The sequence below is a fragment of the Pseudophryne corroboree genome, chromosome 5, assembly GCF_028390025.1.
Source record: "Pseudophryne corroboree isolate aPseCor3 chromosome 5, aPseCor3.hap2, whole genome shotgun sequence".
Classification (NCBI taxonomy): domain Eukaryota; kingdom Metazoa; phylum Chordata; class Amphibia; order Anura; family Myobatrachidae; genus Pseudophryne; species Pseudophryne corroboree.
In genome coordinates, this window is record NC_086448.1 from 67,627,067 (window position 1) to 67,652,763 (window position 25,697).

The following is a 25,697-nucleotide window of genomic DNA, read 5'->3' on the forward strand; positions in this document are numbered from 1 at the left end:
AATCCGCTTCTAGCTATCGTTTTATAGAATCTACTAGATAAATGCTAACAGGAATCTGATTGGCTGATATGGGCAATTCCTCCAGTTGACCTCTTTGGAAGGTTGGACACACCTCCCCCATAATGCCAAGAGTGTTCTGTGGTAACCTTGTCTTCTCTTATTTGTGTTCCTTCTAGCAGCAAGGAGAGGAGCCGGAGAACTGCGATGAGCTGGCCCTAGCGCTGAGCAGGGGCCTACAGCTGGACACGCAGCGGAGCAGCAGAGACTCCCTACAATGTTCTAGTGGTTACAGCACCCAGACTACAACACCGTGCTGCTCGGAAGACACTATCCCCTCCCAAGGTACCAGCACCTTCCTGTGTATCACTCCATAGCAGCAATGTTCTTGTGGTTTTCCATGGATTATGTTTGCCTTGAAGTACAGTGACTAATAAAGTAAATCCTTTTCTCGTAGTCCGTAGAGGATGCTGGGGTCCACATTAGTACCATGGGGTATAGACGGGTCCACCAGGAGCCATTGGCACTTTAAGAGTTTGAGAGTGTGGGCTGGCTTCTCCCTCTATGCCCCTCCTACCAGGCTCAGTCTAGAAACTTTGCTCGAGGAGACGGACATCTTCGAGAGAAGGATTTTACACAGATAGTGGCTCACACATACAAGGCACATCAAGCTAACTAGCTTGAAACGCAGCAACCGCTGAAACATTACTTACCAAGTAACAATGTAGTACTCAACTAAAACGAAGTTGTACTGAACCAAATAACAATAGCAGGAAAACGAAGCGCTGGGCGGGCGCCCAGCATCCTCTATGGACTACGAGAAAAGGATTTACCGGTAGGTAACCAAAATCCTATTTCTCTGACGTCCTAGTGGATGCTGGGACTCCGTAAGGACCATGGGGAATAGCGGCTCCGCAGGAGACAGGGCACAAAATAAAAGCTTAAGGATCAGGTGGTGTGCACTGGCTCCTCCCCCTATGACCCTCCTCCAAGCCTCAGTTAGATTTTTGTGCCCGGCCGAGAAGGGTGCAATCTAGGTGGCTCTCCTGAGCTGCTTAGAATAAAAGTTTAGTTAGGTTTTTTTATTTTCAGTGAGTCCTGCTGGCAACAGGCTCACTGCATCGTGGGACTAAGGGGAAAAGAAACGGACTCACCTGAGTGCAGAGTGGATCGGGTTTCTTAGGCTACTGGACACTAGCTCCAGAGGGACGATCACAGGTTCAGCCTGGATGGGTCACCGGAGCCGCGCCGCCGTCCCCCTTACAGAGCCAGAAGAGACGAAGAGGTCCGGTGAAATCGGCGGCAGAAGACATCCTGTCTTCAGACTAAGGTAGCGCACAGCACCGCAGCTGTGCGCCATTGCTCTCAGCACACTTCACACTCCGGTCACTGAGGGTGCAGGGCGCTGGGGGGGGAGCGCCCTGAGACGCAATATAACAGAATACCTTAGGTGGCAAAACAGAATACATCACATATAGCTCCTGGGCTATATGGATGTATTTTAATCCCCTGCCATTTTACACAAAAAAGCGGGAGATAAGGACGTCGTGAAGGGGCGGAGCCTATCTCCTCAGCACACAAGCGCCATTTTCCCTCACAGCTCCGCTGGAAGGACGGCTCCCTGACTCTCCCCTGCAGTCCTGCTTCAGAATCAGGGTAAAAAAGAGAAGGGGGGGCATTTTTGGCAGCAAATAACGATAATAACAGCAGCTATAAGGGAATAACACTTATATAAGGTTATCCCTGTATATATATATATAGCGCTGGGTGTGTGCTGGCAGACTCTCCCTCTGTCTCTCCAAAGGGCTAAGTGGGGTCCTGTCCTCTATCAGAGCATTCCCGGTGTGTGTGCTGTGTGTCGGTACGCGTGTGTCGACATGTATGAGGAGGAAAATGATGTGGAGGCGGAGCAGTTGCCTGTGTTGGTGATGTCACCCCCTAGGGAGTCGACACCTGACTGGATGATTGTATTTAAACAATTAAGTGATAATGTCAGCAATTTGCAAAAAACTGTTGACGACATGAGACAGCCGGCAAATCAATTAGTGCCTGTCCAGGCGTCTCAGACACCGTCAGGGGCGCTAAAACGCCCGTTACCTCAGTGGGTCGACACAGACCCTGACACAGATACTGAGTCTAGTGTCGACGGTGACGAGACAAACGTAATGTCCAGTAGGGCCACACGTTACATGATCACGGCAATGAAAGAGGCATTGAACCTTTCTGACACTACAAGTACCACAAAGAAGGGTATTATGTGGGGTGAGAAAAAACTACCAATATTTCTCTATCGTCCTAGTGGATGCTGGGGTTCCTGAAAGGACCATGGGGAATAGCGGCTCCGCAGGAGACAGGGCACAAAAGTAAAGCTTTCCGATCAGGTGGTGTGCACTGGCTCCTCCCCCTATGACCCTCCTCCAAGCCAGTTAGATTTTTGTGCCCGGCCGAGAAGGGTGCAATCTAGGTGGCTCTCCTAAAGAGCTGCTTAGAGAAAGTTTAGCTTAGGTTTTTTATTTTACAGTGAGTCCTGCTGGCAACAGGATCACTGCAACGAGGGACAGAGGGGAGAAGAAGTGAACTCACCTGCGTGCAGGATGGATTGGCTTCTTGGCTACTGGACATTAGCTCCAGAGGGACGATCACAGGTACAGCCTGGATGGTCACCGGAGCCGCGCCGCCGGCCCCCTTGCAGATGCTGAAGTAAGAAGAGGTCCAGAATCGGCGGCTGAAGACCCTTGCAGTCTTCTAAAGGTAGCGCACAGCACTGCAGCTGTGCGCCATTTTCCTCTCAGCACACTTCACACGCAGTCACTGAGGGTGCAGGGCGCTGGGGGGGGGGGGCGCCCTGGGAGGCAAATGTAAACCTATATACTGGCTAAAAATACCTCACATATAGCCCCCAGAGGCTATATGGAGATATTTAACCCCTGCCAAACTTCACTAAAGAGCGGGAGACGAGGCCGCCGGAAAAGGGGCGGGGCCTATCTCCTCAGCACACAGCGCCATTTTCTCTCACAGAAAGGCTGGAGAGAAGGCTCCCAGGCTCTCCCCTGCACTGCACTACAGAAACAGGGTTTAAACAGAGAGGGGGGGCACTAATTGGCGATATAAATATCTATATAATGATGCTATTAGGGAGAAACACTTATATAAGGTTGTCCCTATATAATTATAGCGTTTTTGGTGTGTGCTGGCAAACTCTCCCTCTGTCTCTCCAAAGGGCTAGTGGGTCCTGTCCTCTATCAGAGCATTCCCTGTGTGTGTGCTGTGTGTCGGTACGTGTGTGTCGACATGTAGGAGGACGATGTTGGTGAGGAGGCGGAGCAATTGCCTGTAATGGTGATGTCACTCTCTAGGGAGTCGACACCGGAATGGATGGCTTATTTAGGGAATTACGTGATAATGTCAACACGCTGCAAGGTCGGTTGACGACATGAGACGGCCGACAAACAATTAGTACCGGTCCAGACGTCTCAAAAACACCGTCAGGGGTTTTAAAACGCCCGTTTACTTTAGTCGGTCGACACAGACACAGACAGGGACACTGAATCCAGTGTCGACGGTGAATAAACAAACGTATTCCTTATTAGGGCCACACGTTAAAGGCAATGAAGGAGGTGTTACATATTTCTGATACTACAAGTACCACAAAAGAGGGTATTATGTGGGATGTGAAAAAACTACCATAGTTTTTCCTGAATCAGATAAATTAAATAAAGTGTGTGATGATGCGTGGGTTCCCCCCGATAGAAAATTATGGGCGGTATACCCTTTCCCGCCAGAAGTTAGGGCGCGTTGGGAAACACCCCTTAGGGTGGATAAGGCGCTCACACGCTTATCAAAACAAGTGGCGGTACCGTCTATAGATAGGGCCGTCCTCAAGGACCAGCTGACGGGAGGCTGGAAAATATCATAAAAAGTATATACACACATACTGGTGTTATACTGCGACCAGCGATCGCCTCAGCCTGGATGTGCAGAGCTGGGGTGGCTTGGTCGGATTCCCTGACTAAAAATATTGATACCCTTGACAGGGACAGTATTTTATTGACTATAGAGCATTTAAAGGATGCATTTCTATATATGCGAGATGCACAGAGGGATATTTGCACTCTGGCATCAAGAGTAAGTGCGATGTCCATATCTGCCAGAAGATGTTTATGGACACGACAGTGGTCAGGTGATGCAGATTCCAAACGGCACAAAGGTGTATTGCCGTATATAGGAAGAGGAGTTATTTGGGGTCGGTCCATCGGACCTGGTGGCCACGGCAACTGCTGGAAAATCCACCGTTTTTACCCTAAGTCACATCTCTGCAGAAAAAGACACCGTCTTTTCAGCCTCAATCCTTTCGTCCCTATAAGATCATATCTGCCCAGGGATAGAGGAAAGGGAAGAAGACTGCAGCAGGCAGCCCATTCCCAGGAACAGAAGCGTTCCACCGCTTCTGACAAGTTCTCAGCATGGCGCTGAGACCGTACAGGACCCCTGGATCCTACAAGTAGTATCCCAGGGGTACAGATTGGAATGTCGAGACGTTTCCCCTTCGCAGGCTCCTGAAGTCTGCTTTACCAAGGTCTCCCTCCGACAAGGAGGCAGTATGGGAAAAAAATTCACAAGCTGTATTCCCAGCAGGTGATAATTAAATTACCCCTCCTACTACAAGAAAGGGGTATTATTCCACACTATATTGTGGTACTGAAGCCAGAAGGCTAGGTGAGACTTATTCTAAAAAATTTTTTGAACACTTACAAAGGTTCAAATCAAGATGGAGTCACTCAGAGCAGTGATAACGAACCAGGAAGAAGGGGACTATATAGTGTCCCGGGACATCAGGGATGCTTACCTCTATGTCCCAAATTTGCCCTTCTCACTAAGGGTACCTCAGGTTCGTGGTGCAGAACTGTCACTATCTGTTTCAGACGCTGCCGTTTGGATTGTCCACGGCACCCCGGGTCTTTACCAAGGTAATGGCCGAAATGATGATTCTTCTTCGAAGAAAAGGCGTCTTAATTATCCCTTACTTGGACGATCTCCTGATAAGGGCATAGTCCAGGGAACAGTTGGAGGTCGGAGTAGCACTATCTCGGATACTGCTACAACAGCACGGGTGGATTCTAAATATTCCAAAATCGCAGCTGATTCCGACGACACGTCTGCTGTGCCTAGGGATGATTCTGGACACAGTCCAGAAAAAGGTGTTTCTCCCGGAAGAGAAAGCCAGGGAGCTATCCGAGCTAGTCAGGAACCTCCTAAAAACAGTGCATCATTGCACAAGGGTCCTGGTAAAAATGGTGGCTTCCTACGAAGCAATTCCATTCGACAGATTTCACGCAAGAACTTTTCAGTGGGATCTGCTGGACAAATGGTCCGTATCGCATCTTCAGATGCATCAGCGGATAACCCTATATCCAAGGACAAGGGTGTCTCTCCTGTGGTGGTTATAGAGTGCTCATCTTCTAGAGGGCCGCAGATTCGGCATTCAGGATTGGATGCTGGTGACCACGGAGCCCAGCCCGAGAGGCTGGGGAGCAGTCACACAAGGAAAAAATTTCCAGGGAGTGTGATCAAGTCTGGAGACTTTTCTCCACATAAATATACTGGAGCTAAGGGTAAATTTATAATGCTCTAAGCTTAGCAAGACCTCTGCTTCAAGGTCAGCCGGTATTGATCCAGTGGGAAAAACATCACGGCAGTCGCCCACGTAAACAGACAGGGCGACACAAGAAGCAGGAGGGCAATGGCAAAAACTGCAAGGACTTTTCGCTGGGCGGAAAATCATGTGATAGCACTGTCAGCAGTGTTTCATCCCGGGAATGGAAACTGGGAAGCAGACTTCCTCAGCAGGCACGACCTCCACCCGGGAGAGTGGAAACTTCATCGGGAAGTTTTTTCCACATGATTGTAAACCGTTGGGAAATACCAAAGGTGGACATGATGGCGTCCCGTCTGAACAAAAAACGGGACAGGTATTGCGCCAGGTCAAGAGACCCTCAGGCAATAGCTGTGGACGTTCTGGTAACACCGTGGGTGTACCAGTCGGTGTATGTGTTCCCTCCTCTGCTTCTCATACCTAAGGTGCTGAGAATTATAAGACGTAGAGGAGTAAGAACTATACTCATGGCTCCGGATTGGCCAAGAAGGACTTGGTACCCGGAACTTCAAGAGATGCTTACAGAGGTCTTATGGCCTCTGCCGCTAAGAAGGGACTTGCTTCAGCAAGTACCATGTCTGTTCCAAGACTTACCGCAGCTGCGTTTGTCGGCATGGCGGTGGAAAGCCGGATCCTAAGGGAAAAAGGCATTCCGGAAGAGGTCATTCCTACCCTGGTCAAAGCCAGAAAGGAGGTGACCGCACAACATTATCACCACATGTGGCGAAAATATGGCGTGGTGTGAGGCCAGGAAGGCCCCACAAAGAAATTTCAACTCGGTCGTTTCCTGCATTTCCTGCAAACAGGAGTGTCTATGGGCCTCAAATTGGGGTCCATTAAGGTTCAAATTTCGGCCCTGTCGATTTTCTTCCAGAAAGAATTGGCTTCAGTTCCTGAAGTCCAGAAGTTTGTCAAGGGAGTATTGCATATACAACCCCCTTTTGTGCCTCCAGTGGCACTGAGGGATCTCAACGTAGTTCTGGGATTCCTCAAATCACATTGGTTTAAAACCAGTCAAATCTGTGGATTTGAAGCATCTCACATGAAAAGTGACCATGCTCTTGGCCCTGGCCTGGACCAGGCGAGTGTCAAATTGGTGGTTTTTTCTCAAAAAAGCCCATATCTGTTTGTCCATTCGGACAGGGCAGAGCTGCGGACTCGTCCCCAGTTCTCTCCCTAAGGTGGTGTCAGTGTTTCACCTGAACCAGCTTATTGTGGTGCCTTGCACCTACTAGGGACTTGGAGGACTCCAAGTTGCCGGATGTTGTCAGGGCCCTGAAAATGTGTTCCAGGACGGCTGGAGTCAGGAAAACTGACTTGCTGTTATCCTGTATGCACCCAACAAACTGGGTGCTCTTGCTTCTAAGCAGACTATTGCTAGTTGGATGTGTAATACAATTCAGCTTGCACATTCTGTGGCAGGCCTGCCACAGCCAAAATATGTAAATGCCCATTCCACAAGGAAGGTGGGCTCATCTTGGGCGGCTGCCCGAGGGGTCTCGGCTTTACAACTTTGCCGAGCAGCTACTTGGTCAGGGGCAAACACGTTTGCTAAATTCTACAAATTTGATACCCTGGCTAAGGAGGACCTGGAGTTCTCTCATTCGGTGCTGCAGAGTCATCCGCACTCTCCCGCCCGTTTGGGAGCTTTGGTATAATCCCCATGGTCCTTTCAGGAACCCCAGCATCCACTAGGACGATAGAGAAAATAAGAATTTACTTACCGATAATTCTATTTCTCGGAGTCCGTAGTGGATGCTGGGCGCCCATCCCAAGTGCGGATTATCTGCAATACTTGTACATAGTTACAAAAATCGGGTTATTTTTGTTGTGAGCCATCTTTTCAGAGGCTCCGCTGTTATCATACTGTTAACTGGGTTTAGATCACAAGTTGTACGGTGTGATTGGTGTGGCTGGTATGAGTCTTACCCGGGATTCAAAATTCCTCCCTTATTGTGTACGCTCGTCCGGGCACAGTACCTAACTGGCTTGGAGGAGGGTCATAGGGGGAGGAGCCAGTGCACACCACCTGATCGGAAAGCTTTACTTTTGTGCCCTGTCTCCTGCGGAGCCGCTATTCCCCATGGTCCTTTCAGGAACCCCAGCATCCACTACGGACTCCGAGAAATAGAATTATCGGTAAGTAAATTCTTATTTTTTTCCTGAGTCAGAGGAAATAAATGAGGTGTGTGAAAAAGCGTGGGTTTCCCCCGATAAAAAACAGCTAATTTCTAAAAAATTATTAGCATTATATCCTTTCCCGCCAGAGGTTAGGGCGCGTTGGGAAACACCCCCTAGGGTAGATAAGGCGCTCACACGTTTATCAAAACAAGTAGCGTTACCATCTCCTGATACGGCTACCCTAAAAGAACCAGCTGATAGAAGGCTGGAAAATATCCTAAAAAGTATATACACACATACTGGTGTTATACTGCGACCAGCAATCGCCTCAGCCTGGATGTGCAGTGCTGGAGTCGCATGGTCGGAGTCCCTGACCGAGAATATTGATACCCTGGATAGGGACAATATTTTGTTAACTATAGAACATTTAAAGGATGCATTACTATATATGCGTGATGCACAGAGGGATATTTGCACCCTGGCATCAAGAGTAAGTGCTATGTCCATCTCTGCTAGAAGAGCGTTATGGACGCGACAGTGGTCAGGGGATGCGGATTCCAAACGGCACATGGAAGTATTGCCGTATAAAGGGGAGGAGTTATTTGGGGCTGGTCTATCGGACCTGGTGGCCACGGCAACGGCTGGAAAATCCACCTTTTTACCCCAGGTCACTCCACATCAGCAGAAAAAGACACCGTCTTTTCAAACTCAGTCCTTTCGTTCCCATAAGTACAAGCGAGCAAAAGGCCACTCTTTTCTGCCCCGGGGCAGAGGAAGAGGAAAAAGACTGCACCATGCAGCCGCTTCACAGGAGCAGAAGCCCTCCCCTGCTTCTGCCAAGTCTTCAGCATGACGCTGGGGCTTTACAAGCAGACTCGGATATGGTGGGGGCCCGTCTCAAGAATTTCAACGCGCAGTGGGCTCACTCGCAAGTGGATCCCTGGATTCTACAGGTAGTATCGCAGGGGTACAAACTGGAATTCGAGGCGTTTCCCCCTCGTCGTTTCCTGAAGTCTGCTTTACCAAAGTCTCCCTCCGACAGGGAGGCAGTTTTGGAAGCCATTCACAAGCTGTATTCCCAGCAGGTGATAATCAAGGTACCCCTCCTGCAACAAGGAAAGGGGTATTATTCCACGCTGTTTGTGGTACCGAAGCCGGACGGCTCCTTGAGACCAATTTTAAATCTGAAATCCTTGAACACTTACATAAAAAGGTTCAAATTCAAGATGGAGTCACTCAGAGCAGTGATAGCAAACCTGGAAGAAGGGGACTATATGGTGTCTCTGGACATCAAAGATGCTTATCTCCACGTCCCGATATACCCTTCTCACCAAGGGTACCTCAGGTTTGTAGTACAAAACTGTCATTATCAGTTTCAGACGCTGCCGTTTGGATTGTCCACGGCACCTCGGGTCTTTACCAAGGTAATGGCCGAAATGATGATTCTTCTACGAAGAAAAGGCATTTTAATTATCCCTTACTTGGACGATCTCCTGATAAGGGCAAGATCCAGGGAACAGTTAGAAGTCGGAGTAGCACTATCTCAGGTAGTGTTACGTCAGCATGGGTGGATTCTAAATATTCCAAAATCGCAGCTGATTCCAACGACACGTCTACTGTTCCTAGGAATGATTCTGGACACAGTCCAGAAGAAGGTGTTTCTCCCGGAGGAGAAGGCCAGGGAGTTATCCGAGCTAGTCAGGAACCTCCTAAAACCAGGACAGGTCTCAGTGCATCAGTGCACGAGGGTCCTGGGGAAAATGGTGGCTTCTTACGAAGCGATTCCATTCGGAAGATTCCATGCAAGAACATTTCAGTGGGATCTACTGGACAAATGGTCCGGATCGCATCTGCAGATGCATCAGCGGATAACCCTGTCGCCAAGGACAAGGGTGTCTCTCCTGTGGTGGCTGCAGAGTGCTCATCTACTAGAGGGCCGCAGATTTGGCATTCAGGATTGGATCCTGGTAACCACGGATGCCAGCCTGAGAGGCTGGGGAGCAGTCACACAGGGAAGGAATTTCCAGGGCCTGTGGTCAAGCTTGGAAACGTCTCTTCATATAAACATTCTGGAACTAAGGGCCATTTACAATGCCCTAAGTCAAGCAAAACCTCTGCTTCAGGGTCAGGCGGTGTTGATCCAATCGGACAACATCACGTCAGTCGCCCACGTAAACAGACAGGGCGGCACGAGAAGCAGGAGGGCAATGGCAGAAGCTGCAAGGATTCTTCGCTGGGCGGAAAATCATGTGATAGCACTGTCAGCAGTATTCATTCCGGGAGTGGACAACTGGGAAGCAGACTTCCTCAGCAGACACGACCTTCACCCGGGAGAGTGGGGACTTCACCCAGAAGTCTTCCACCTGATTGTAAACCGTTGGGAAAAACCAAAGGTGGACATGATGGCGTCACGTCTAAACAAAAAACTGGACAGATATTGCGCCAGGTCAAGGGACCCTCAGGCAATAGCAGTGGACGCTCTGGTAACGCCGTGGGTGTACCAGTCAGTGTATGTGTTCCCTCCTCTGCCTCTCATACCAAAAGTACTGAGAATCATAAGAAGGAGAGGAGTAAGAACTATACTCGTGGTTCCGGATTGGCCAAGACGGACTTGGTACCCGGAACTTCAAGAGATGCTCACGGACGAACCGTGGCCTCTACCTCTAAGAAAGGACCTGCTACTGCAGGGGCCTTGTCTGTTCCAGGACTTACCGCGGCTGCGTTTGACGGCATGGCGGTTGAACGCCGGATCCTGAGGGAAAAAGGCATTCCAGAAGAAGTCATCCCTACTCTGGTCAAAGCCAGGAAGGACGTAACCGCAAAACATTATCACCGCATTTGGCGTAAATATGTTGCGTGGTGTGAGGCCAAGAAGGCCCCTACAGAGGAATTTCAACTGGGTCGTTTCCTTCATTTCCTGCAAACAGGACTGTCTATGGGCCTAAAATTAGGGTCCATTAAGGTTCAAATTTCGGCTTTGTCGATTTTCTTCCAGAAAGAACTGGCTTCAGTACCTGAAGTTCAGACATTTGTAAAAGGGGTGCTGCACATACAGCCTCCTTTTGTGCCTCCAGTGGCACCTTTGGATCTCAATGTGGTGTTGAGTTTTCTAAAGTCACATTGGTTTGAACCACTTTCCACTGTGGACTTAAAATATCTCACATGGAAGGTGTCGATGCTGTTAGCCTTGGCTTCAGCCAGGCGTGTGTCAGAATTGGCGGCTTTATCATATAAAAGCCCTTACTTAATTTTTCATTCTGACAGGGCGGAATTGAGGACTCGTCCTCAATTTCTACCTAAGGTGGTTTCTGCATTTCACATGAACCAACCTATTGTGGTACCTGCGGCTACCAGGGACTTAGAGGACTCTAAGTTGCTTGACGTTGTCAGGGCCTTGAAAATATATGTTTCCAGGACGGCTGGAGTCAGAAAATCTGACTCGCTGTTTATCCTGTATGCACCCAACAAGCTGGGTGCTCCTGCTTCTAAGCAGACGATTGCTCGTTGGATTTGTAGTACAATTCAGCTTGCACATTCTGTGGCAGGATTGCCACAGCCAAAATCAGTAAAAGCCCATTCCACAAGGAAAGTGGGCTCATCTTGGGCGGCTGCCCGAGGGGTCTCGGCTTTACAACTTTGCCGAGCAGCTACTTGGTCAGGGGCAAACACGTTTGCTAAATTCTACAAATTTGATACCCTGGCTGAGGAGGACCTGGAGTTCTCTCATTCGGTGCTGCAGAGTCATCCGCACTCTCCCGCCCGTTTGGGAGCTTTGGTATAATCCCCATGGTCCTTACGGAGTCCCAGCAATCCACTAGGACGTCAGAGAAAATAAGATTTTACTTACCGATAAATCTATTTCTCGTAGTCCGTAGTGGATGCTGGGCGCCCATCCCTAGTGCGGATTGTCTGCAATACTTGTATATAGTTATTGTTACAAAGATTCGGGTTATTATTGTTGTGAGCCATCTTTTCAGGGGCTCCTTTGCGTTTATCATACTGTTAACTGGGTTCAGATCACAAGTTGTACGGTGTGATTGGTGTGGCTGGTATGAGTCTTACCCGGGATTCAATATCCTTCCTTATTATGTACGCTCGTCCGGGCACAGTATCCTAACTGAGGCTTGGAGGAGGGTCATAGGGGGAGGAGCCAGTGCACACCACCTGATCCTTAAGCTTTTATTTTGTGCCCTGTCTCCTGCGGAGCCGCTATTCCCCATGGTCCTTACGGAGTCCCAGCATCCACTACGGACTACGAGAAATAGATTTATCGGTAAGTAAAATCTTATTTTTCTCTTACGTCCTAGAGGATGCTGGGGTCCACATTAGTACCATGGGGATGTACCAAAGCTCCCAGAACGGGAGGGAGAGCGCGGAGGCTCCTACAGAACTGAGTGATCAAACTGAAGATCCTCAGCGGCCAAAGTATCGAACTTGTAGAACCTTGCGAACGTGTTCGACCCCGACCAAGTAGCCGCTCGGCAGAGTTGTAAAGCCGAGACACCCCGGGCAGCCGCCCAGGAAAAACCAACCTTACGAGTAGAGTGGGCCTTAACAAACGTAGGACACGGCAAGCCTGCCGTAGAACAGAGTCCGATTTCCTGTGATGAGCAGTCCTTCTCTCACAGATTTTCAGAGCCGTTACAGCAGCCAAGGACTTAGATGAAATTGAGGAGTCAGTAGCAACTGGCACCACAATAGGTTGGTTGGTATGAAATGCCGACACAACCTTCGGAAGGAACTGCTGACGTGTTCGGAGCTCAGCTCTATCTTCATGGAAGATCAAGTAGGGGCTCTTACAAGACAAAGCCCCCAACTCCGACACACGTCTAGCAGAAGCTAAGGCCAACAAAGTGACAGCCTTCCACGTTAGAAACTTGACCTCAACCTCCTGTAGAGGCTCAAACCAGTCCGACTGGAGGAACTGCAATACCACGTTAAGATCCCAGGGCACCGTAGGCGGCACAAAGGGAGGTTGGATGTGCAGAACTCCCTTCAAAAAAGTCTGAATCTCAGGGAGGGCAGCCAACTGTTTCTGGAAGAAAATGGATAGGGTTGAAATTTGGACCTTTTATGGATCCCAACCTCAGGCCCATATCCACACCTGCTTGCAGGAAGAGGAGAAAACGTCCCAGTTGAAACTCCACCGTAGGAAGCTTCTTGGACTCACACCAAGATACATATTTTTTCCAAATACGATGGTAATGTTTAGACATAACTCCTTTCCTAGCCTGTATCAGGGTAGGAATAACCTATCTGGCATTCAGCCTCCATGCCGTCAAACGCAGGCGCGGTAAGTCTTGATAGGCAAACGGCCCCTGCTGCAGCAGGTCCTCCTGAAAAGGAAGAGGCCTCAGCTCTTCTAGCAGTAGATCCAGAAAATCCGCGTACCAAGACCTTCTTGGCCAGTCTGGAGCAATGAGGATCGCTTGAACCCTTGTTCTCCTTATGAGCTTTAGCACTCTTGGAATGAGTGGGAGTGGTGGAAACACGTACACCGACTGGAAAACCCACGGAGTCACCAGGGCGTGCGGGTCCCTCGACCTGGAACAATATCGCAGAAGCATCTTGTTGAGACGAGAGGCCATCATGTCGATTTGAGGTACACCCCAAAGATCTGTTATCTCAGTGAACACTTCCGGATGGAGTCCCCACACTCTCTTGGATGGAGATCGTTTCTGCTGAGGAAGTCCGCTTCCCAGTTGTCTACTCCCGGAATGAACATTGCTGACAGCGCCAACACGTGTTTTTCTGCCCAGAGAATGATTCTTGTTACCTCTGACATTGCAGCTCTGCTCTTCGTTCCACCCTGTCGGTTGATGTAAGCCACTGTCGTTACATTGTCCGACTGCACTTGAATGGCCCGATTTCTCAGAAGATGGGCCACTTGGAGAAGACCGTTGTAGACGGCTCTTAGTTTTAGAATGTTTATCGGCAGGCCGGCTTCCAGACTTGACCACCTTCCTTGGAAGGTCTCCCCTTGAGTGACTGCGCCCCAGTTTCGGAGACTTGCATCCGTGGTTAGAAGGATCCAGTCCTGAATACCGAACCTGCGGCCCTCCAGAAGGTGAGGTAGTTGCAACTACCAGAGGAGTAAAATCCTGGCCTTTGGTGACAGACGTATCCTCTGGTGCATATGTAGATGGAATCCTGACCACTTGTCCAGGAGATCCAGTAGGAAGGAACGAGCATGAAACCTCCCATATTGTAGAGCCTCGTAAGAGGCCACCATCTTTCCCAGAAGGCGAATGCACTGATGAACCGACACCCGGGTTGGCTTCAGGACCTCCCGGACCATTGTTTGTATCACCAACGCTTTTTACTCTTGAAGAAACACCCTCTGCACGTCCGTGTCGACTATCATTCCCAGAAAGGACAACCTCCTGTTTGGTTCCAAATTTGATTTTGGAAGATTCAGGATCCAACCGTGTTCCCTGAGCAGGTGGGTCGTGAGAAGGATGGACTGTAACAGCTTCTCCTTGGACGGTGCCTTTTATCAGCTGATCGTCCAGATATGAATTATGTTCACCCCCTGCCTGAGAAGGAGAACCATCATTTCCGCCATCACCTTGGTGAAAACCCTCGGTGCTGTGGAGAAGCCAAATGGCAGAGCCTGGAACTGAGAATGACAGTCCAACAGTGCGAATCGGAGATAAGCCTGATGCGGCGGCCAAATCGGAATGTGGAGGTACGCATCCTTGATATCCAGGGATACCAGGAATTCCCCCTCTTCCTGACTTGATATCACCGCCCTTAGAGACTCCATTTTGAATTTGAACTCCTTCAGAAAGGGATTTAGCGACTTTAGGTTCAGAATGGGCCTGACCGAACCATCCGGTTTCGGTACCACGAAAAGGTTCGAATAGTAACCTTTGTTTTGCAAATGAGGAGGGACCGGTACAATAACCTGTGCCTCCACCAACTTCTGGACGGCTGCCTGCAGAACAGCCCTGTCTGCCAGGAGGGAGATCTTGAAATTCCAGCCTGTACCCCTGGGACACGATATCTTGCACCCAGGGATCCAGGCCGGATGACACCCAGACGTGACAGAAAAGCCTGAGTCTCGCTCCCACCGGCCCCACCTCCGGGGCGTGCAGTCCACCGTCATGCGGAGGACTTCGGCGTACCTGAAGCAGGTTTCTGTTCCTGTGAACCAGCCGCAGCCAGTTTCTTGGATTTGGGCCGGCCTCCCCTAAAGAAGGTGTTGGACAGTCTGGCCTTTCGTGGCTTGGCAGCCCGAAAGGACTGTGATGCAGTTGAAGAAAAAGGTTTCTTCATAGCAGGTGCAGCTGACGGAAGAAAAGGTGACTTACCTGCCGTTGCTGTGGAGATCCACGCATCTAACGCTTTCCCAAAGAGAGCCTGACCTGTGTAGGGTAGGGTCTCCACACCTCTCCTGGATTCTGCGTCGGCAGACCACTGTCGCAGCCACAGTCCTCGACGAGCTGATACAGACATGGAAGAAATTCCTGCAGCCATGGAACCCAGGTCTTGCATGGATTCTACAAGAATTCCTGCCGAATCCTGAATGTTACGCAAAACAATTCAACATCAGATTTATTCATAGTATCCAAAGCTTCAAGTAATGTGCCTGACCACTTTACTATAGCTTTGGCAATCCAAGCACTGGCAATAGTGGGACGTAATTATAGCCCCTGAAGCCGTGTACATGGATTTGAGCGTATTATCAATTTTATGATCAGCCGGCTCTTTCAAGGCGGTGGATTCTGGAACAGGTAAAACCACCTTTTTTGAGAGTCTGAATACAGATGCGTCAACAATAGGCGGGTTTTCCCATTTTTTTTTTCTATCCACAGGGAATGGAAACGCCACCAGGACCCTTTTAGGGATCTGGAATTTTTTCTCAGGGTTTTCCCATGCTTTTTAAAAAATAGCATTTAATTATTTTTACGCAGGGAAGGTTAGCGAGGCTTTCTTATTTTCAGTAAAGTAAGCCTCCTTAACCTGCACAGGTGTTGTGTCAGTAATATTCAACACATCCCTAATGGCCTCCATCATCAACTGCACCCCGTTTGCAAGAGATGCTGCCCCACTCAACACATCCCCATCACCGTCCTCAGTGTCAGAATCGGTATCCGTGTCATCTTGCTTTTTGGGAATATACAGCGGGGGGCCCTGAGGTAACAGAACTGGGCCAGACTGCCATAGAGTTCTGTAAAGCCTGAGTTGCAGATTCACTGTGTGCAACCCTAGTAGAAATATGAGAAATCATAGATTTGATAGAGGATAACCACTCTGGCTCCCTTGCTGGTATCTGTGCTAATACAGTGCAATCCTGATTACATGGAATGGGATCATCCTGAGAGGACATATCCTCTGAAGCATATGACACAGAGTCCCTGGACATAGCTTAATGGAGACCAAAGACACTCCACACACATACATGGGAGGGCAGACTGAGTTTCACCCCCAAGAATGGCAAGAGAGACACAGAGATTGGAGCCGACCCACACACAGCGCTTTTTAGGTAAAGGGAGACCCCAACCAGCGCTGACTGTGCACCTTAATAGGTTACACAGCCTGTATACAGCCTCCCCCTTCTACAACCCCCTGGTACCTTGAGAGATAGCTGGAGTTGTTCTGGAGGGACTTGCTCTTCACTGACAGCGTTGTGCAGGCAGGAAAATGGCGCTGAACGCTGCTGGGTCCGCTCTGAGGAGAAGCTCTGCCCCCAAAATGGCGCTGTCTTCCCGCTCTTCATAGGCTTATACTGGCCTGAGGAATTATGCTGGCAGAGATCCTGGGACCCCGACAGGCTGTGTGACCAGTGTAGGGTGTAGGCGCTGGCTCAGGGTGCCCCTCACAGCGCCGCACTATGTACCGCTGAGCCGCAGAGCGCAGTTAGTACTGCGCTCCATACCCTGTTGCCGCCATCTTCACACTGGCCCCCCTTTTGCTAGGGGGGCCGGTGACTCACTCGCCACCGATCTTTTGGCTCTGTAAGGGGGTGGCGGCATGCTGCTGGGTGAGCGATCCCCTGTGTCGGGGAACGATCGATCCCCTCGGGAGCTCAGTGTCCTGTCAGCGGAGATAGTGGCTCAGACCCCGCAGGGCGGACACTACTCCCCCCTCTTAGTCCCATGAAGCAGGCAGGCTGTTGCCATTAGCCTCCTTGTAAAATAATGAACTCTAAAAAAAACTTTTACTAAAGAATCTCTGTAGAGCTCCCCTAGCTGTGACCGGCTCCTCCGGGGCACATTTTCTAAACGGAGTCTGGTAGGAGGGGCATAGAGGGAGGAGTCAGCCTACACACTCAAACTCTTAAAGTGCCAATGGCTCCTGGTGGACCCGTTTATACCCCATGGTACTAATGTGGACCCCAGCATCCTCTAGGACGTAAGAGAAAGTAAGATAAGTACAGATGGAGCCCTCCTCATCTATCCCTTTAATAGGATTAACTGAGCCAGGGCAGTCGGACTTAATCCCCCGCTGTAATTACTTAATCCCCTGCTGTATTGTTCTCTCTGTATTGTATTACAGCTGAGAACAATAGATGAAAGGCTTATGCTAATAAACCATGGTGCGCCTAGGTGCAGCAGAGAAAGCTAGATGAGCGAGGCTCCATCTGTACAGGGGTATTTATCAAAGCTCCTCCAGCTCCTGACATTTGTCAAACACAGCCTATAAAATGGCAGTTAGCTGACTGGTTGGTACTTTTATCTCTCCACTTTTATCACTCTCCAAGCTTAGTACATCTGCCCCTCAATGTGTAACATGGCAGTCAGCAGCTGATCGGTTGGTACTTTACCTCTCCCCAAACTTTGATATATCTACCCTTTTGTTTGACCATTTGATTTTTAATAACTGTTAATGGTTTATTGTCTATCTTTTGCAGCTTATTTATATTATGTTATACCTTTATTAGGAAATAATAGAGCTCCTTGGATATTACTGTATTTATGTTTTACTATTAATTGAAAGTATTCTTCAGAGATACTTCTTAGGAGCTACAATGTATTTCTTTTTCATCCACTAGGGGTCACTGGAGTACTCTTGGGATATGGACGGCCTCCGCAGGAACAGGGCACTGAATATTCAAATTCAGTAACACTCCTCCCCTCCATACTCCCAGAGTACCTCAGTGTTTTTTCTGTGCTCGTCGGAGCAACAGGGCTGGTGTGGGGGGCTCCCACACTTAGTGAATCTTTTATTTTTATTTTTACAACTTAAGACACATCCCTTCCCAGTTTCTACTAAAAACATGGGTCCGGGATAGTGCCGCTGCACGGAGCAGCGCATGGCGTGTCGGTCCTCACAAAGAGCACCCTCACAGCCACACGCAGCTCACTACCTGCTGCAAGAGCTGGACGGAGCTTACAGATAGAAGCCCCGTTGCAGCCATGAACTGATGCAAGAGCTGGACGGAGCTTACAGGAAGAAGCCCCGTCGCAGCCATGAACTGCTGCAAGAGCTGGACGGAGCTTACAGGAAGAAGCCCCGTCGCAGCCATGAACTGCTGCAAGAGCTGGACGGAGCTTGCAGGAAGAAGCCCCGTCGCAGCCCTCCCTACAGGAGACAAGGTATGCTGGGGGGACGGGGCGGTCAGCGCACGCTGCCGCCCCGCTGTGTGGGGTCCGTGTTGTAACCGCCGCCCGCACCCGCCGCTACTCCCTGCCGCCCGCCCCAGCCGATCCGTCCGCGCTGTCCGGGTCTCAGCGCCCGCCGCAGCACAGCCCCGCCGCCAAGAGCCGCTCCCGCCCGCCGCACTCCGTGCACACCCGCTCCGCCTAGCGCCGCCAAGAGCCGCGCCGGCCCGCCGCACTCCGTGCACTCCCGTCGGCCACACTTCCACGGCCGCTCTCTTTCTATCGCGCTCCCCGCCTCCCTGCACTTACTCCGGACAGGTCCGGCTACCCACAGCGCTACACGGAGCACAGGGGGAGGGGGAGAGGTCTGCACACAGGCAGCGCAGCTGCAAGAGAAAAGCATAGGCTGCATGGCTGCCTGCCATATTACATATGGGGTATATTATGCTGCATGGGGTATAATTATGCTGCATGGGTTATATTATGCTGCATGGGTTATATTAATAGGCTGTTAAGCCTATATTAAAGGCAATGTCAGGTACAGGTTATAGAGTCATGTATTGTAACCTGCCCTGTGATTCTAACTGTAAGCATGGAATGTGGGCCTTTTTTAACATGTTTCCTGTGTTTTCCTATGATTCCAGACCGTTCCTCTACTCCACCGGAGGCGCAGGGGTGTAAGGGGGAATTTCCTATCAGGTTTCATATAGTACTGGCCACGTGCACTGCACTGCGGCCATATATATATATATATATATATATATATATATTACACACCTTAGTAACGATTTTACTGAGTCGTGGAAGTGTCTGTCTTTGTTTATTGTGTTGTCTGTCTGCGTAATGAGTACGGCACCAGCAAAGGCTAAAATGAAGTTTTACTGCAATGTCTGTACATGAATCTACCACATGTTCAGTATGTTTTGTAGGTTTCCACTCCGGAACCCGGTGTCATTCCTCTGTTACGTGGCCGCCGCTCGACACGAGCGGCAAGATCGGAGTCTCGGATGAGACCGCCAAATCTAACGGAGGAGTCTCAGCCGTTGCAAAGGTCCAACTTCACTTTGGGTAACAGGTATTAATTTACTTGGTCTTATAATTTAACCGTTTCTGCTATGTTGCAGTCTGACAATTCTATGCCAAACCTCACGGTGCTAAATAAGGGTGAGGAGGGCACATTAGACCAGCAGTCAGATAGTGCAGTTTTTGACACATTGATAATGACCAGTGCGTCAGTCTCTGAAGTTTACAGAGACTAAGGAGCCTCTAACATATAATAAGTCGTATTTACTAAACGACAGATCTCCATGGGGTTCTTATTTAGGATATCTTAATAAGGTGTTAGTAGAAACACGAAAGAACCGAATAACCGGTTCTCTACCTTCTACTTACCCGTTTCCACACAGTGACATCTCCATTGGAGAATCCGCCATTGGTGGATTCGTCTGTGTCACACCTTATAAAGACCCTTCAGACGTAAGATAGATTTGGGTCACTAAGGCGCTCTTTGTATGGGAACAATGACGATCACGTTATACTTATCGTTAATCAAATCTGAGAAGCTGCCGAGTATCTATGTACAGCTTCGGCTGCCGGCTGTTAGCTCGCTTCTCGCTTTTCATCGTCGCTTGTTACAGCACGACAAGTACTCTAGCTGCGTTCTTGGCAAGCGGCGTCAGAGGTCAAAAGACCGGTGGCACAGAAGTTGTTTGGTCCTAAATTGGACAAATGCATTTCTCAGGCCAAGGCGGGGGGGGGAGAAAGTTTAGTTTCCTGCCATTGCCTCCACCGGTACCAAGACGGTAATACTCTGGTCCGGCGTTCAAAGCCTTTAGACTTCAGTCCTTTCAAGGCTGTGGTAGAGAAACAGCCACGCCTTGTAACGCCAGGGCGCTAAAGTCACAACAAGCCAGTGGCTTGCGGGCTCCCAGGCCATCTCGGATTTCCAATTGTGGGAGCGCGCCTTCAGACGTTACATTTGCAGGGATTCCAGGCATCCACTGATGGAGGTATCCGCAATTTAGTGTTAAAAGCTGTCTCCCGCCACTGCACTTTTTCAAGACAGGCCTGCCTCTGTCGGACGACAAGAAGGCGTTTTGGCAGATTGCCATTCAGTCTCTGCTGCATTCAGCAGTTTTTAATTCCAGCCCTGGTACACCAACAAGGTCAGGGTTATTATTCCCGTCTGTTTGGGGTACCGAAGCCGGAGGGCTCCGTCACAGTCTCAATCAGTACGTCACTTACTTCTGATTGAAGATGGAATTTCTGCGGTCAGTAATTGCAGGTTTGTAGCCACAAAATTGCATGATTGCGCTTGATCTCACGGTTGCGTACTTACACGTTCCGATTTGGTCACCTCATCAGAGGTTCTTGCGTTTTTCAATACGCCTCAACCATTACCAGGCTCTACCGTTTGGCCTCTCGTCAGCGCCTCGGGTATTCACCAAAGTGATGTCTGTGCAGATAGCCCATCTCAGATTCCTGGCAGTGACAATCGTTCCGTACTTAGACGATCTGCTCATAAAAGCTCCGTCTCCACAGATGCTCCTCCAACTTGCGCTGCTAACGTACACCACGGTTGGAGTGTCAACTTCAAGAAATCGCATCTAATTCCGTCTCAACGACTTCAATTCCTAGGTATGATTCTCGATACGGTAAATCAAGACTTTACCTACTACATCAGAAAGTACAGATTCTTCACATCTGTTACAATTAGTGCTCAAGCCACGCACACTCTCGATACATTTGTGTATTCGCCTATTAGGAACAATGGTGGTGGCTTTCGGAGCGCTTCAGTTCGGAAGATTTCACTCGCGTCCATTTCAACATCATGTGCTCGCACAGTGGTCGGCCTCGCATCTGCAGATTCCCCACAGGGTGAGGTTGTCGCCAAGGGCGAGGGTGTCTCTACTCTGGGGCTCAAGGTACACCATTTAACCGCAGGCGGCGTCTGGAATTGAATAATTCTGACGGCGAACGTGAGTCTCAGAGGTTGGGGAGCTGTGGTTCAACGACAGGGTCTCTGGGCGGATCACGACAGATTGCTGTCTATAAAGGTCCTGGAACTCTGCGCAATTTACAATGCACTACGAGTACACATGCTTCCCTCTCAGATTGTCCAAGTGCAGTCAGACAACGCGACGGCAGTCGCATACATCAACAACCAAGGAGGAACGAGAAGCCACATGGCAATGCGGGAAGTAGCTTGAATCCTCAATTGGGCAGAATACCACCAGGTGATATTGTCGGCAGGGTTCATTCCGGGAGTGGACAACTGGGAGGCGGATTATCTCACCCGTCGGGATTTTCATCCAGGAGAATGGGCATTAAATCCAGAGGTGTTTCAAATGTTGGTCCACAGGTGGGGTTACCCTCAGGTGGACCTGATGGCATCTCGCCACAATTACCAAACGCCCAGTATGTGTCCAGAACGAGAGATCCAAGGGCAGTGGCGGTGGATGCTCTCACAATGCGTGACCGTACAGCCTCGTGTATCTGGTTCCACCGTTTCCGCTGCTCTCTCGGTCGCTAAAACGGATCAAAAGAGAGTCCGTCACAGTCATACTAGTGGTGCCTTATTGGTCTCGGAGAGCTTGGTTCTTGGATCTCCGCGGTCTATTCTTGGCCGCTCCTACTACGTCCAGACCTGTTCCAACAGGGTCCGTTCTTTTACCCCAATTTAGCGCGGCTGCGTTTGACGGGGTGGCTGTTGAGACCGCCCTCTTAAGAAGAGAGGGCATTACAGTATCGGTTATACCAACCATGTTACGAGCTAGGAAGCCGGTTACGGCAGCTCATTATTACAGAATTTGGCGTGCCTATATAGGTTGGTGTGAAGCTCGGAAGTTTCCGACATCATCTTTCAAGTTATCCCGTCTTTTGTTATTTCTACGGACGGGGTTAGATGGAGGACTGCGTTTATCTACACTGACGGTGCAGGTATCTGCGTTGTCAATTTATTTTCAAAGACGATTGGCTCTTTTGCCGTCGGTACACTCTTTTCTACAAGGTGTCCTCAGAGTACAGCCTCCATTCATTCCACCTACAGCGCCATGGGACTTGAATCTGGTTTTAGATTTCTTACAGTCTTCATATTTTGAACCCTTACAGCAAGTGGATATAAAGTACTTGGAAAAAAAATTTCTTCTAGCCTTAGCTTCGGCAAGGCGTGTTTCAGATTTGGGTTCCTTGTCATGCAAGCCACCGTATTTGGTGTTTCATGATGACGGAGCGGAACTTCGGACGAATCCCGCTTTCTTACCACAGGTAGTGTCATCTTTTCACATCAATCAACCAATAGTAGTTCCTGTGTTAACAGCACATTCTGGAACTCTGGATGTGGTACGCGCATTACGCGTTTATGTATCCCGAACGTCTACAGCCTGATACGTTGTTTGTTATCTGTGATGCTGCCAAGATGGGTTGGCCAGCTTCTAAGCAGACCTTATCCAGATGGATAACACTGACTGTACGTCAGGCGTACCTTAATGCTAGGTTACAGCCGCATACATCAGTAACAGCTCATTCCACACGTTCTGTGGGAACTTCATGGGCAGCTGGTCGTGGAGCTTCTACGACGCAGTTTTGCCGTGCGGCTACATGGTCTTCAGTGCACACGTTTGTGCGCTTTTACAAGTTTGATACGTTTTGCGGCATCAGCATCTAGCTTCGGCCGCCTGGTGTTACAGGTGTCAAACAGCTCTCCCGCCCACGGGGGAAGCTTTGGTACGTCCCAAGAGTACTCCAGTGACCCCTAGTGGATGAAAAAGAAAATAGGATTTTGGTACTTACCAGGTAAATCCTTTTCTTTGAATCCATAGGGGGCACTGGACGCCCACCCAGAGCAGTTTCACCTGGTTTGTAGTAAGCTCAGGGGATCTTATGATAACACATTTTCACCGACTGGTTCAAATTTTCTAGGTTTATCGGTTATGGTGTCAACTGTTTCGTTGTCCGTTACGTTATGTGTCAACTTTATGGTTGTCCGTTATGTTATAGGTAATTCTCCATTGTCAACCTCTCTATCGCTCCTGCTCGGCTCAGTAAAAAACACTGAGGTACTCTGGGAGTATGGAGGGGAGAAGTGTTACTGAATTTGAATATTCAGTGCCCTGTTCCTGCGGAGGCCGTCCATATCCCAAGAGTACTCCAGTGCCCCCTATGGATTCAAAGAAAAGGATTTACCTGGTAAGTACCAAAATCCTATTTTCTATGAAGAGGAGATCACATGGTTTTATTTTCTTAGTATTCTGATACTGCTGAGTGCCCAAATTATATTTGGTATTTTTAATAACCGCTCACAAAGGCAGTATAGCCAGAAATTAGTCCTTGTGATTTGTATATACAGATGTGTCCTCCTACATCATTGCTGCAGTCACGCCAAACAGCCGCTCTCGGTGCGCCAAGTCCCGTGAGAATCTGTTAGCATCGGGTGTTTATTTTATTTTTTTACTTTGCTGAGAATGCGTCTTAAGGGGTCTGGGACTCCAGGTCGACACACCTTAGGTTGACGCCAATTGGTCGACACACCTTAGGTTGACAGGAACAAGGTCGACATGGAAAAAGGTCGACATGAGTTTTTTATGTTTTTTTGGTGTCATTTTCTAAGCAGAGTGCCCGAAGCATGGCTTCGCTCGCCATGCTTCGGGTAAGGTGTCTTCGCTCTGCTACCGCTTACAGATTACAGATTACCGTTCCAATCGTAGTCCACGTGGATCGTTAAGTATGAAAAGGTTCCAAAAAAGAAAAAAATGTGAAAAACTCATGTTGACCTTTTTCCATGTCGACCTTGTTCCTGTCGACCTTTTGGCCATGTTGACCTAAGGTGTGTCGACCTTTTTGTTGTCGACCTGGAGTCCGGATACCGTCTTAAGGGCCCTACACACTGCGCGATATTAATGAAAGATATGAACGATCTCGGTCATTAATGAACGAGATACCGTTCATATCTTTCAGTGTGGAGGCACAAGCGATGAACGATGCGCGGCCCCGCGCTCATTCATCGCTGGTGCCCCGTCGCTTGTGCATGCAGGCCAATATAGACGATCTCGTCCATATTTGCCTGCGCTTCTATGGAGCCGGGTGACGGGGGGAGTGAAGAAACTTCACTCCCCCCGCCGCCGCGTCGGCCGTATCCGCCGTCGGGCAGCTCGGCGGTGGATCGCGCTGTGTGTAGGGCTCATTAGTCGCAACACAATACATCTAGGACACAGGAGGAGGCTGCGCCGAGTAATGTGATGTGACACGTGTATATCTGTGTGACTGAGTTTCTGAGTCTGTATATGAAGTACTACAATGTAGCAGCCGCAGCTTTTTTCCTATACAAGTTCTGTTCTGCTCTCCGTATACAGACTCTGTCACACACTATATATATATATATCACATTAATCCGCACAGTCTCCTTGTGATTCATAGTTGCATTGTATTGTGACTAAGACAGCTACTTACACATAGAGGGCATGATGCAGAGACAGACTGGCCCACCTGCGTTTATGCAAATGCCGCTACAGAGCCCCTCCCTGATGTACACCAGGGAGTATGACTGTGCCGGGACTGAGGCCCCCACTGTCCGTGTCTGTAGCTGCTGTAATACTGCTTGGTGCATCTTCTTGTACCAGCCTTATGGCAGTGTAGATATACCGCCTGCGTATGTCCTCCATATGTATCAAACACGTCAGCAACCCTTCCATAACACGCCCCGTAAGAGGACCATCTGTATGCCTCTGCTTAGCCCCCACCTAGTCACCGGCCATATATGATTCTCAGTGTATCAATTACAGCAGCGCCTTTTGTGCGTCCACTGCGTAACGCCTGCGTCGTGGTAGCAAACCATTGCTCAAATCCGTGCTTTATATAAGCTCTAAAGTTATTATATAGTCAGTCAGTGGGTCGAAAAACGGCGGACATGGGAATGATCAACACAGGAAAAGTCGATGCAAGTTTTTTATGGGTTTTTATTGTGTCATTTTTTCATCACCTGTGACCCCAATTAGTGGTAACGCAGAGTCTTGTGAGCGTGTGTCAACTATTGCCATGTCAACCTTTTGTACCTCTTGTATTTTTTTGTACCTTTCGACCTGACTACCTTTTACCTGGCGACTTATTGACCCTTTTAACCTAATGCCTGTCAACCATATTGTTTGGTCTGTCTATAGTCTGGATACCTGTCTGTCTGTCTATCTATCTCGCATGCATTTGTGTGTGTGTGTGTGTGTGTGTGTGTGTGTGTGTGTGTGTGTGTGTGTATATATATATATATATATATATATATATATTTATTTATTTATTTATTTATTTATTTATTTATTATAAATAAGAAAGCCCTCACTGACTGACTGACTCATCACTAATTCTCTTACTTCCGGATATGTTAGGAAGAT

General features: G+C 49.1%; 1 protein-coding gene across 8 annotated transcripts in view; it reads left to right on the forward strand.

Annotated features, from left to right (window-relative positions):
- The window catches only part of MTSS1 (MTSS I-BAR domain containing 1), a 277,949-nt gene that overhangs the window by 245,217 nt on the left and 7,035 nt on the right, over positions 1 to 25,697 (forward strand). For 4 of the 8 annotated variants that reach the window (XM_063921333.1, XM_063921331.1, XM_063921334.1 and 1 more), the window contains one exon: positions 177 to 342. In XM_063921333.1, coding sequence (XP_063777403.1) covers positions 177 to 342 — 166 coding nt within the window. The remainder of the gene's footprint in view (positions 1 to 176; positions 343 to 25,697) is intronic. The other 4 variants (XM_063921338.1, XM_063921332.1, XM_063921335.1 and 1 more) reach the window with 1 other exon arrangement.